This window comes from Podarcis gaigeae (assembly GCF_964106915.1).
Source record: "Podarcis gaigeae genome assembly, chromosome: 3".
NCBI classification, from domain to species: Eukaryota; Metazoa; Chordata; class Lepidosauria; order Squamata; family Lacertidae; genus Podarcis; species Podarcis gaigeae.
In genome coordinates, this window is record NC_139680.1 from 5,670,499 (window position 1) to 5,684,571 (window position 14,073).

General features: G+C 47.3%; 1 protein-coding gene across 3 annotated transcripts in view; it reads left to right on the forward strand.

Moving 5' to 3' along the window:
* The window catches only part of AFTPH (aftiphilin), a 48,512-nt gene extending 35,143 nt beyond the window's left edge, over positions 1 to 13,369 (forward strand). For all 3 annotated transcript variants that reach the window (XR_014561913.1, XM_083730214.1, XM_083730213.1), the window contains one exon: positions 12,233 to 13,369. Coding sequence is in view for 2 of the 3 variants with exons in the window: in XM_083730214.1 (XP_083586340.1) it covers positions 12,233 to 12,377 (145 nt within the window). In the remaining variant the exon portion in view is untranslated. The remainder of the gene's footprint in view (positions 1 to 12,232) is intronic.
* The last annotated feature ends 704 nt before the right edge of the window (positions 13,370 to 14,073 follow it).

The following is a 14,073-nucleotide window of genomic DNA, read 5'->3' on the forward strand; positions in this document are numbered from 1 at the left end:
TCTGGTGGTGAGGACACTGGTCCCGACTCCTGGGACTCCCCCTCCCCACTGCGCTCTGGTGGAGACGCTGGTCCTGATCTCCAGCTGCTGCTCAGGGACTCCCCGCTGGCCCCTCCCTCTTGAGGTTTCTCCCTTGGAATCTCCCTTGCTCTGGCCACCGGCGCTCCCTTCTGTGAGTCCTCCGATTCGCTAGAGAGGCTTGTGGAATAACTCTGGCCACTGTCACTGCCTGCGCCCCCCTCGTACTCCTCCTCCTCACTCTCCATTTGCTCCCCCTCCTGTGTCTCTCCTTCTGAACCCCTGACATCCATCCCCCCCTCGAAGCCCCCCCTTCCCCCCTCCCCCTCTTCCGGTGCGGGTTCCGGGTGCTCCATTGTTGTAGGGGTGAGTCCAGGATACAGCTCGTCCCCTGAGGCTTGCAACCATCGAGATAAGTCCGGGAAGTCCCCCATGGGCTCGTCGACGACGACCTCCTCCTCTTCCATCTCCTGCGCGGTGTGCTCGAAATCTGAGCTCGACCCCAAATCACCCAAGAGCCCTCCTCCCCCTGTTGCTTGATGGGGGTCCACCTCCCAGGGTCCCTTCGGCATGTCTCTGCGCCAGCCCACTTCGGGTTGGTCCTCCCACCAATAAGATCCCCCCGTGCCAAAACCTGAAAGCGATCCCTCCGGGGAGCTGCCTCCCGGAGCCGAGTCCTCAGCTGACGAGAAACCCCGGAAGGTGCTGGCCGAGAGTGTGGGTGTGAACAAACAATCCTCGAAAAAGCCCGCCGGCATAGGCTTGTGCGGGAAAAGTGTGTGGAATTCTTCCTTGAGCAACTGCTCGTCCACTGCGTAATCCGGCACCCACCTGTTGGCGCTGGCCGGGGTGTCCTCTGTGGCGAGAAGATATTCAATCCCGTCCTCCCCCCACCTTGAGTCTAAAATCTCAGTGGCTTCATTAAGTGGCTCCCCTTTTGGCGACCCCCCTTTTTTGGGCTCTTCTCTGAGCGGGTCTGGCGCCTTCCCCGGTGCTTGAAACCTGTGGGGCTCTCTGTAGGGCGTGAGCACTGATCTATGAAAGACCGGGTGCATTCTGGAACCCTCCGGGAGTGTCAACCGGAAGGCCACTGGGTTGATCTGCGCCTCTACTTGGTAAGGCCCTAGCTGCTTGTGCCCTAGTTTTTTCTTGGCTAACGATCTGGCTGGAACTGCTTGTGCTGCCAACCAGACCCAGTCTCCCACCTGGATGTCCTCCCCAACCCTCCTGTGCCGATCTGCCTGCACTTTGTAAGCCTGTTTTGCCAACTCTAACTGCCTCCTGAGCTGCTCATGGATCTCCTGCAACTCCGCTGCCACGTCCTCTGCTTCCTGTGGCTCCCCCTCCCGCACTGTGTCCAAACCCGGGAAGGTTCTGGGATGCCTCCCGTAGTTGGCGAAAAATGGTGTCACCCCCGTGGACCCGTGCTTCGTGTTGTTGTAGGCAAACTCGGCCAACGGTAGATAGTCCACCCAGGTCGATGGCTGCTGGTTCGCGTAGCATCTCAGGTACTGCTGCATGATGGCGTTGACCCTTTCGGCCTGCCCGTTAGTTTGCGGGTGTCTCGCCGACGCCAGGCTGACCTTGACGTTCAGGAATCCCATCAGCTTTTGCCAGAAGTTGGAGATGAACTGGCGCCCCCGGTCGGACAAAATAGACCGTGGTAGGCCGTGCACCTTGAACACGTGGTCTATAAACATCTTAGCGGTCTGCTCGGCCGTGGCCACCTTCGCGCACGGAATGAAGTGGGCCATCTTGGTGAACAGGTCCACTACCACGAGCACTGCCGTCTTGCCCCTCGAGCTGGGTAGATCTGTGACAAAGTCCAGGGCCACCCTCTCCCACGGTACGAACGGTGTCTGTAGCGGTTCCAACAGGCCCGCCGGCGGCTGGTGCACAGGCTTAGCCCTTTGGCAGGTGTCGCACCTATTGACATAGTCCGCGACATCCCCCCGCATCTTAGGCCACCAAAAGTCTCTGGCTACTAAGTCCACCGTCTTCTCCTTGCCGAAGTGCCCCGCGCTGGGCGCGTCGTGCAGTTGTTGCAGGACCTTCACGCGGAGGCTGTCTCCTGGTACGTAGAGGACTCCCTTGCGTAGGAGCAGGCCGTCGCGCACTTGGAATTCGTCGCCCCTCGCCTTGCCGCTGCACACCTCCTCCAACTTGGCTCGGGCGAACGAGTCCGTTTGCAGCGCGCGGCGCACCGCGTCCAGGTCCACCGTGGCTGACGCGCATGCCCACGCCTGTGGTGTGAAAATGTGCTTGGCCGCCGCCGGTGCCTCTGCCTCCAGATACTGCGGTTTTCTGGACAGCGCGTCCGCTAAGACGTTGCTGTTTCCTGGGATGTACTCAATTCTGAAGTCGAAATCTGCAAAGAACTCCGCCCAGCGGATGTGTCGCTGGTTCAGGAACCTCGCCGTGCGCCAGTACTCCAAGTTCTTATGGTCTGTGCGGACCTGCACCGTGTGCTTGGCTCCGACGAGGAAGTGCCTCCACGCCTTGAAGGCTGCATGTATGGCCAGCAACTCCCTGTCCCAGATGGTGTAGTTCTGCTCCGCTTTGCTGAGTTTTCTGGAGTAGAAAGCGCACGGCCTCCAGTCCCCCTGGTGGTCTTGCTGCAACAGAACGGCTCCCACGGCCCTGTCTGAGGCGTCCGTCTCCACTCTCATGGGCCTGCTGGGATTTACGTGCAGTAGGTTCTCCTCGGAAGCGAAGAGCTGCTTGAGCTTCTGAAAGGACTGCTCCGCCTGCTCCGTCCAGATGAACCTCTTCTTCTTGGAACTGAGGGTGTCGGTGATGGCCGCTGTCTGCATGGCGAAACCCTTGATGAACTTGCGATAAAAGTTGGCAAAACCGACAAACCTCTGTACTTCCTTCCTATTGCGTGGGCTCTTCCAATCCAGTACTGCACGTACCTTGGCACCGTCCATAGCCAGTCCCTTGTCGGACAGTTTGTAGCCCAAGAAATCCACCTCCGTCTTGTCGAACTGGCACTTCTCCAGCTTGGCGTACAGCCTGTGCTCCCGCAGCCTCTGCAGAACTTCCCTAACATCTCTCTCGTGAGCCTCCGGCGATTCCGAGAAGATCAGGATGTCGTCCAGGAAGCAGACGCACTTCTTGTAGAGGAGACCCGCCAAGACATGATGCATGAAGGCTTGAAAGCAGTGGGAACCATTTTTTAATCCAAAAGGCATAACTATGTATTCCTAAGTGCCCAGCGGCGTAAACATGGTCGTTTTCCACTCGTCGCCTTCCCGCACGCGAATGAGATTGTACGCTCCGCGCAGATCCAACTTGGTAAAGATGCGACCCTTCCTCACCGTCGCCAGCAGGTCATCGATCTTGGGCATAGGGAAGGCTGAGGGCTTGGTCTTGAGGTTCAAGACGCGGAAATCAACGACCAGCCTCTTCTGGGGCGTATCCCTCTTCTTTACAAAGAACACGGGACTGCCTCCTGCCGCCTTGGACTCCCGGATGAATCCCCGCTTCAGGTTGTGATCTATGAACTCCCTGAGCTCTTGCAATTCATCCTCAGACATGGAGTACAGTTTCCCCGTCGGGAGCGTCGCCCCGGGCAGGAGGTCGATCTTGCAGTCGTAGGGTCTGTGGGGAGGCAGCTTATCCGCTTCTTTCTCGCAGAAGACCTCCAAAAACTCCTTGTATTTGTTAGGCACCGCTTGCAACATGCCCAAGTTCAGCTGTGGTCCATCCTCGTGCCCCTCATCTTCCAAGTCCGCCAGGATGCAGTGTTCTGCGCAGTAAGAGGAGCCGAAGGTCAGTTGCCGCTGGTACCAAGCTAATGCCGGGCTGTGCCTATCCAGCCAACTCATTCCCAACACTATGGGCATGTCTGACAGGCGGGTGACGTTGAAGCTGATGACCTCACGGTGGTTTCCAATGCGCATCACCATTGGCGGCGTCTGCTGTAGCACTTGCCCTCCCAGTAGCTCCCTGCCGTCCACTGTGACGACTTTCAGAGGTACCGCCGCTGGCAGAAGGGCTATGCCATGTTGCTGGATGAACTGCATGTCTATAAAGTCTGCATTGCTCCCCGAGTCTATGGTGATGGGAATTTCCACAAGTAGCCCATTGGGGAGCTGAAGGGATGCGGTGAGCTGCACTACTGGTTTGGGTGGGAGGGGGTCGGTGGGCTGTAAGATCCCTGGGGATTGCTTCACTGACTTGTCTGGCTGGTCCCCAGAGACGCCATCTCCAGCCAGACAGTGGAGTTTTCCTGCTGCGACTCCCTCTGCTGAATTGCGTCTGTTACTGTCGCTGCGGCTGCAGTATGCTTGTGAAACCGCTGGGGACACTCTTTTGCCATATGCTGAGCACTGTCGCAGATGTAGCACTTCCTGGTTCCTCTAGGAGGCTTCATCTTGACTGCTCCCGGAGTTAGGGCTCCGACTGTGGAGTGAGCCTTAGCACCACCTATCTCCATCGGCTCCTCTCCCCCTCCCAGCGGAGGCATGGATCGAGCGCGCGCCGCCTCCTTGGGGAAGGGAGGCAGTCCTCTCGCTGGCGTGCGTCCCAAATGCCCTTCCTCCTTGCCCCAAGGGCGTCCTTCCAACCGAACCCCAATGGAGAGTGCCCGTTCCACCACGTCCTTGGTGGTTTGGGGTCTTCCCCCCCTTGCGATCTCGTCTTTCACAGCTCCGCTCAACCCCTCCCAGAACAGGTCTCTGACGGCAGGCGATTCTTTCTCCCAGGCTAGCACATTCACCAATGCGAAAAAACGTGAATGATATTGCCTCACAGTGGCTCTACCTTGTCTTAGTCCGTGAATCTCCTTCCTAGCGATATCCACATCAATCTCAGATAAAAAACACGCATCCATCACTTTAATGAAGGCAGCCGCATTTTGGAGGGCTGGATCCTTGTCTCTCCAGAGATTGCGCAGCCACGATTTCGCCTCCCCCCGTAAATGCGAAACAATAAATCCCACTCTCTCTTCCTCATTTTTAAAGTCTTTGTCAAGCAGCTGCAGTGCATAAATTACATCTGCTCTGAAGTTAGGATACTCCTGCAGGTCCCCATTGAAGTGAGATACCAGGCTCCCTCCTCTGTTCCCCAGCCCAATCCCTTCTGGTCTGGTGGCCGGTAGCCTCTGTGTACTTAGCACTTCTAACCTGGTTCGCAGATCCTGGCAGGCAGCAGCTGCTTCCTGTTCTTTCTTTCTGGAAGCCGCAATTTCTGCAGTCAACTGCGTCACTGCGTTTTGCAAACTCGCTATCTTCTCTTCGGTAGTCATTTCCCTGTTTTTTGTGAGCTCGCGAAGCACCAATCTTCACCCCTCGCTGCTTTCCCGCACTCCACGAGGTTGCAAAATTGGTGAAAATGGTGAGGGGACTTACTGTCAGGACTGCCGCTAGGTCCCAGCTCACAGAGGACCAACGCCCAGTGGATATTATATACAAAAGTCTTTATTGAAGTTTAGTTTCCATTTCCAAGCTCTGGGCGCGCAGACCCACGTCTTAACGCTAGACCGGCTAAGTCCCCTCTGACTCACTGCTCCACCCACACCAGTTTAAGATTCTAGCCCGGCTCCACCTCTTGCGCTGCTCTTTTCTGCGTTGGGTCCTTCTGCCCTCTGGGGTTCCCTCCTTCCTGGACTCCTCTGACGCGGAGCCTCCTGAGTCTTGCCCCTCCCTCCGGCGGGCTTTAGGACCTGGCTCCCTTCCCGGGCTCCCCGCTGTGCCGCGCTCCTGTACATTTGAACTTGGCGCGCGCGCCCAGCCGGTGACTTTCCTTCTGACCGTTTCCCCGCTTCCTGATGTGGGTGTTGCCAAACCTGACTCCTCTCCTCCCTCTGGTGGTGAGGACACTGGTCCCGACTCCTGGGACTCCCCCTCCCCACTGCGCTCTGGTGGAGACGCTGGTCCTGATCTCCAGCTGCTGCTCAGGGACTCCCCGCTGGCCCCTCCCTCTTGAGGTTTCTCCCTTGGAATCTCCCTTGCTCTGGCCACTGGCGCTCCCTTCTGTGAGTCCTCCGATTCGCTAGAGAGGCTTGTGGAATAACTCTGGCCACTGTCACTGCCTGCGCCCCCCTCGTACTCCTCCTCCTCACTCTCCATTTGCTCCCCCTCCTGTGTCTCTCCTTCTGAACCCCTGACAAGTACTAATTTTATTAATAGAATACTATGCATTCCAAAATAAGGCCTTTCAATTCTTGGGAGCAGCTTCTTGGGACACATGAGAGGCTACAATAGGGAAGAGGGCATAGAAGTCCCATTCTACTTACAGTGTTTTGGATCTGAGGTAATGTATTCTAATTCACATATATATCAAAGGAAGTTCAGATCTATGACGTAAGTAGAATATGCTTATTAAAGATGACATCAAGACACCAACTCACTCAAATGAGGTTTATTCAGTTCAACCATAGCTGAATGTGACAAAAAACACTGTATTCCTCTTTTCTTTTCTTTTCTTTTCTTTTCTTTTCTTTTCTTTTGGACAGTAGGAATTGTGGGTGTTCCATACAGCCTGTTTATTCACACTGTTTGGTTCTTACCCTTTACTTTCTAGTGCTATTATTATTTTCTAACCACAAAAAGTCTAGTAAGAAAGATGATGAAAAATCCACTGGAAAGTGCATGATAATAACCCCTAGTTGACAATGTCATATCTAGCTTCCACATAATTTGAGATTTCAACAGGGACTGTTGATTTGGCATTCCTTCATGACACCTACCATCATTTTCAAGAGCCTGGCAAATCTTGGAACTGTGTTTGATGATCTGATGAAGTTGATCGTCTTTACATGGACTTTCTTATTTTAACTCATGTAAAACCACTCATTCTACATGCCTGTTTCATAGTTTTGTTTGTCACTTTTTAAATTTTGTTATTTTGAAATGAAATAATGAAATGAAATAATGAAATGAAATGAAATGAAATAATGAAATAATAATATAATCTCTGCATAAATATATCCAGATGAATACTTAGTAAATAGGCAACATTTTATGGATGAATACTTAGTAAATAGGCAACCCCCTCAGATTTTATGTGAACATAATACACTTGAATTCTCAGTAAATAGCTAGTCTGGAAGCTCGTTGTGTTCACTTTTTCCATATTGTGCCTCTTTACTATGCTGAAACTTTACCAGTCTGTCTGGGCATATTACATACTATGCAGCTATCTGCAAACAAGGCAGCCTGGATCAAAGATGTCTGCCTGCCTTCGTTAAACCTATTATCGACAGTTTTTTTGGCTTCTCTCTATCTGGAGTCCCAGGGGCTACATTTCAGCCCCCTACATAGCATCTAATCCCATTTTGCCCAGAAGAAAAGTAACAGAACAAAATCATATCTCCCAAGTCCCTGCACCCCCAGAATAGAAAGTGAAATGTCCTGTATGTTAAATAGTTAATTAGTTAGATTTGTTGTTTTACAGATTCAGTGCAGTCTTCTGGTACAGAGTCACTTTGGCCACATTAACTTTAAATCACAGCCATCTAAAAATAAGTATTAAATGGTGCTTTGGAATTAACAGGTTAATCTCTAACTTGCATGAGACCTATAAATGGTCTTTAAGTCATTTGATTAAATAGTTTGATTAAATAGTTAGACTGAGTCCCTCGTCTGTGCGGCTGTATACAGGATATTTTACTTTCTGTTCTGAAAATGCAATACAATACTGGCACTTGTGAAGTTTGACTTTGAAACAGTATTTTATTAATTAATGTTGTCAGTATACTGTCCTGAAAGTTACCAATATTTGTACCAATTTGTACCATTATTGTTGTCAGTCTGTCGTCTGCCCCCCCCCCCCCAATTTTCTAAAGACTGGGTTGAAAGAGATCAGCTCTGCCAGTTCTAGCAGATATTATTATGGAAATATGCTTGTATAGCCTTTCAGATTCACCTTCTTTTGTGGAAAAGTGAATTCTAAGCAGTTAATAAAAATAGTTTCTGCTTTAAGTGCAACACCACGGATGCAGTAGCCCATACACAGTAAATGGATGTGGCAGAATCTCATCTACAAAGAGCCTACTCACTACTGATGTCTTCCTTCAGACACCTACCCTACAAAACACATGCAGAGAGCAATTTTGCCCAGGAGAGTGGTAGGCTCTGCCTCACTGGGCATCTTCAAGCAGAGACCTGGTTGCTATCTAGTGGGGTTGAACTACCTCTGGATTTCCTACATTATGACTGAAGTTGGATTATGTGGCTTACAACCCCCCTTATTGCCTTTTAGGGCTCTTTATGTTTAGAGAAAAGGTGGGTGGGGAAAACATTGTAGGTTCATAAAATTATGCATGATGTGAAGAAAGTGGCTAGAGTTTTCTCCCTCATAATAATAATAGAACTTGGAGTCATCCAGCAAATTTAATTAGCAGTAGACATAGAAAAAGATAATTAAGTTTTGGAATTCACTACCACAGAATGTGGCTATAACCACTAGCTTAGAAGGCATGAAAAGGGAACTAGACAAATGCCTGGCGATATCAATGGCTCTGGGGCATGGTACTGTATTCCTTACTCTGTTTTTTCTGCTAAGATGTACAGTAGGAATTGTGAACCCAGAACCCAGTTTCAGAGGGCAGTTTGCTGCTGAAGACCAGTTGTTGCAGAAAAGGTCTACTACCTTCAAGCTATGCTCATAACCATCCAAATGCCTTTGGGAAACCCACTGTGGGAAGCATGAAAGTGAGCTAGATGTTCTTATGTTAATAAACTTAGAAGAAACTGGTGCTACATAAGCACACATGCTAGAATGGAAAGTAGGTTTTATACATGGTTGGTCAAGGGAGTATGAATTAGGCTTGTGTGTGTCCCCTTGCATTTGTGTTCTACTGCACCTGGTGCATCTCTATTCATAATCCGACACCAAAGGAATCAATTGTATTACTTGTGATACTTTTCATACAAAGGAGAGAGACTGGCTTTACACCCCACAGTGTGAAGTCCTCTCAGAGCAGTGTAATTACCGTATTTTTCGCCCTATAGGACGCACTTTTTCCCCTCCAAAAATGAAGGGGAAATGTGTGTGCGTCCTATGGGGTGAATGCAGGCTTTCGCTGAAGCCTGCGCGCGCTGAGATCAGTGCATCCAGGCTTCGCGGACCTCTCTGCAAGCAGCAGGAGCGCTCCCGCTGCTTGCGGAGTGTTGCCTGCATGCTGAAGCCTGCGCGCGCTGAGATCAGTGCGTCCAGGTTTCGCGGATCTCTCCGCAAGCAGCAGGAGCGCTCCCGCTGCTTGCGGAGAGTTGCCTGCATGCTGAAGTCTGCGCGCGCTGATATCAGCGTGTCCAGGCTTCGCGGACCTCTCAGCAAGCAGCGGGAGCCAGTGCTGGGCTCCCATGGCTTGCAGAGAGCTGTCTGTTTGGGAGCTGGGGTCGGGGGAAGCTCGGGCGGGCCGCCCCGCGCCTGGGGGGGAAACAATTTTTTCCCCTTTATTTCCCCCCCAAAAAACTAGGTGCGCCTTATGGGACGGTGCGTCCTATTGGGCGAAAAATACGGTATATCCTCCTGAGCAAAGAAAGCAGGGTTAGTATCATTGCTTTGGAGCCATAGCCACAGGTTTATGGTGGTTACAATGCACGAGTTTGCAATGCAAAGCTATAAATAATTTGTTTCCTTATGCAGAGGCACTATGTGTTTAGGTATCTTGAAGTGTGCATTGATGGCAATCTGCAGAAATGCAATATTCGTTAGTCTTAACCTGCACTACAGAACAAAGATGAACCCTGAAGATGTCACAAAAATAGAATGAGGGAGGAAAGTTTCTTGATTTGTAGTAGATAGAAATGTATAACAGTTGTATAATGGATTCTTTGGCTTGGCACAGAAATCATAAGAAGCCACTCAGTGAAAAAGTCCCTATAGTTTATCTACTGGGTTGTGCATAATGGGAAATGAAATTAAATAGAATACATGTGCCACATTGCCACCCCCTCTCCCCTTTTCCTCACAAAAACTGGAGGAGTGGGGTGTACCACAACTACCAATGTGATCCTGACTCTGCAAATAAGTGTGAATAAATATTTATTGATTGCATTTCTACTGTACAGTTGTTTACATGTTTGTAACAAGTAGGCGGTATTGGGTATGCTGGTTGTTGTTGCAAACCAGATAATGTATAGATTTTTTTAAAAAAGGCACTCAGACACACACAAATACATATAAATGTGTTTTTACTGCTATGTTAGAAATAATCCCAGTCTTAATTGGCTTGCACTCTGCCATCAAAATCTAATAATCTAGAATCTAGTCCTCATCAGAATCTAGTAAAGGGAAGAGGTAAATGCAAACATTATTAGCTGAGTGGTGCAAGCTTTTGTGTAATACTGCAATAAAGCACACTGGCACTTCAGAAACTCTCATAAAGTTATTCACTGCAATCCCCCACATGACCCATCTGTTCAACAACGTCATAAAAGGGGCCTGCATCCCTAAAACCTGGTCCTCCTCCAAGTTAGTCTCTATTCCAAAGCTACTCAAGGACAGCCGTAAGGTAGAACTAGACACTGGAAGGACCTATCAGAAGTAAACATAGACCACTGGTACCAAAATGCATGGGAAACCGCCCTACTTGAGAAGTTAGCCAACCAACTCTAGCACAGGGACAAACAAAGACACCTTCACCCTTGTGTGGCTCCTCTTCTTCACATACACAGCACAACAGGACAATGACCTATCCCTCCCTCCCAACAGCATACAACAACCTACACACACACACACCCCACAGATACAAACAAGCCACACTGCAATCAACTGAACACAGCCAACCAAACTCGGGACCCCCTGACCTCTCACATTATCAATAAAAAGAAATAAATACATAAAGGACCTAGCCATGGGATGCTGATACAAACCCTCTACACTAATAATAGGCAATAGACCAAAAGAACAAGACCCCATCTCTCTTCCCCCCTTTCCCCCAAATGCAAGGTGTCTATGACAAAAGTGTCTCTCACTAAATGTAAACGAACTGTGAAAAAGACTAGGAATTGAAAGTGGAGACAATAGATGCACCTTTCCCTCTTTGTTTGTTCATTTTGTAACACAAAAAACTTCAATAAAAACTAATTTTAAAAATTTATTCAGTATATTCCTTAGATATATATTTTGTGGGTAAACCAAGCTAGTGAAAATGCAGTTTTCTCCTGGCGTTGTTTAGGAATGTGTTCCTACAGGTATATAAGCTAGTATTATACTGTAAAGCAAAACTTGTTGTGTTGAAACAATTAGAAGAAAAGAGACATTTCTTCAGTACTGCAACTACATGTAAGAGGGTATTACTTGAAGAAAGTACAGGCTAGATTGGTTCATAGACTGTTTCTGTGTAGCCTTGTACAGATAGTAAACTTTTACCTGTGGGGCGGGCAGAGCAAAATGAAAAATTATTCATGTTATCTTGAAATCAACCTTTCTGCAGTCACCTGTGCTGACATTTCCCTTCTGTTCTATGCCATGTCCATTTAAGAATTCCTTTGCGAGTTGTGCTGCAAAGAGTCTGCACTTCTAAAATTGTAAACTAAGCACAAGATTCTAATGAAATAGGGATAACTGGTATCACTTTCCTCTTTAGAAGCCTGAACTTTAGGGACTTTGGGGTTAGAGTGGACTGCAAGAAACACCAGGTTCTAGTCACAGTAACATGCTCTCTCTGTTTAGTGTTCATGAATTCCATTTCAATTGATTGGGGCGGGTTGTCTTATGTAAGGTTTTCTGTGAAAATAAGGGTATGCTCACGACCCTGTTCTGTAGTGGTTGAAAGGTATTTCATCCTCTTAAGCTCCTGGATATGCTCAGGTACAAATTCTGTATCTTCTATAGGGAAACATGTTGGCTAAGATGACTTCCTCTATTCAGGTATCTTTCCACAGTGATTTTAACAAACATGATATAAGATTCAAGTGTTAAACAGATTTCAAATTCTGTTTCCTTTCAGTTATGGATGCAGTAACTTAAGGGTTTTGATTTCATATTTAGTTAATAGGTAGTGGGATTTGATCCTCTAGCAGTTGTGTTAAGGACCTGTTAACAGTTCAGAATGAAGCATTGAATTTACATGAAGTTCTGTATGTGAGGAGAGAACCAGTTTTCTCATTGCCAGGGTTGTTATAAGCCCCATATACTAAATAGCCACGTGAGGCGATATTGAAGTATATGGCACAACTTTCCTTCAGAGAGGTTGCCTTATCTGAAGACCTTTCTCTAGCAATTCTGAGTAACTTTTCTTTTAACTTTTTTTTAATAGAAAGCCCAAAAAGGAAGAACAACTCAGTGAAGAGGCTGCCAAGGTGATTTCTAGCCTTCCTGACTTATCTTTCATGCATGCCAAGGTGTTGATGTTCCCAGCCACATTAACACCTTCAACAAGTTGCCAAGGCAAGGTAGACTAAGGTGAAGTGAATTGGACAATTTCCATTGATTCTTGCCCTAGCCCCCCTTTCTGGGTCCTATGAAGTGATCTTGCTTCAATTAAAAATAATTCAAGTTCAGATGATTTGTTGGTAAGCAGCACTAGAAAGGTATACATACTTATGTATATTTATTTACATATTGGAGTCCTAAATTTATATTAAACAAATGTAAATAACTGGAGAACATTGAACCTTTTTTGAAGATTTATCCTTTTTTGTTGTGTTGGGGTGTAACCATTTTGTCTTTGTGGAATACACTGGTAGTGTCCTTCTTACAAAACTTTCTAAACAATTTTTAAAAATTGAAATTTCCAACTTTTGCTCTTCATGAAATTTCCCTTTGCCCCCTACCCCACCCAATTTAATAACTTACCCTTTTACTGAAAGCTTTAAAGCTTACAGTCTTTCAGTAGTCTTCTTTTAAGCAGGCTGAACCTTCCCTTATTTTTCATCTCAAGTGGCTTTTTTCTTTTTTGCAGGGGTGGGATGGGGCTAAGTGGTTGATTATTATTATTTTTAGCTTTTTGACTTCTAACAGTGTGGATTTATCATCATTGCCTTTCAAGAGGTTTGCTGTCAATTCTCTTTAGTTAAGTGATCACTGCCTAAGCACTTGATTCTCAAGATCTATGTGTTAATCAATTTGGTTTGGGATGGAAGGACCAAAACTGTCTAAATGTCTTACACTGAAATATACCTGTTACATTTTTTTTGTTGTACCACTATCCCTATATTTTGATTTTGCACAGTGTAAATTTGACATAATCATAGATTGCTATGGTTTAGGCTGTATGTACAGTAAAACTATGGGTTGTAAATGTTTGGGGAAATTCCTATGGAAAAAAGAGAATGCTATGTAGAACAACCTCTAACAAGGTTTATGTGCATGCCTGAGGTCTTTTTGAAATTTCAGTGTATAAATTTCCTCTTAGCTTACACAAAATAAAAAATAAAGTTATATAGTCTGTTAACGTGTGTAGTAATATTGTTTTTCTTCCTACTTTTACAGTACTGCCAAAGGCAGTAGGAATATCGCTTTTTCAGAGAGAAAAAGTCTACTTGCAGAATATTAACTCTGTACCTTAACAAAAAGCACTGGGTTGGGGGTTTTTAAGAGCCAATGCACTTTTTGGTTAACACATGTGGGAATGTGTTCCTTCTGTTGTACCAAAGTTGTCCTGAAAACCAAAGCATTTGGGCCCATGGCTGGAGTTCACACTGGAAGCTCACAAGAGTCTCTTCCTAGTTGGTAGGGCTAGGTCAAAGAGGTTGGTGGTCACTTGTGGGTTGCTCACCCACTTCAAAACTCTTCACAGAAGGGGCACACTCATTGTGACATACAGGATAATCTATAACACTTCTGCCTTGTGCAGAGAAAAAGGTAAGGTTCCCTGCTAACTTTTTCTGTCCAGTACCATTACAAATATCCTTTCATAGAAGAGCAGTGCTTTGTAGCTTCTCATTTTGCCTTTCCCCCTCTGGATGCTTCCTAAAAACCCAGACACATAGTGAAGAGTTACAGTTATGCTTCAAGACAGTTCAGGCAAAAACATTCCTTTTTAAACCAGGCCTTTGACTTTTAACAATCTATGGCCTTTTAGAGTGGGTGGTGTGTTTTAATGTATTTTTTTCCTCCTTGTTTTAATGTATGCATTTTTAAAAAGTTGCTTTGTAA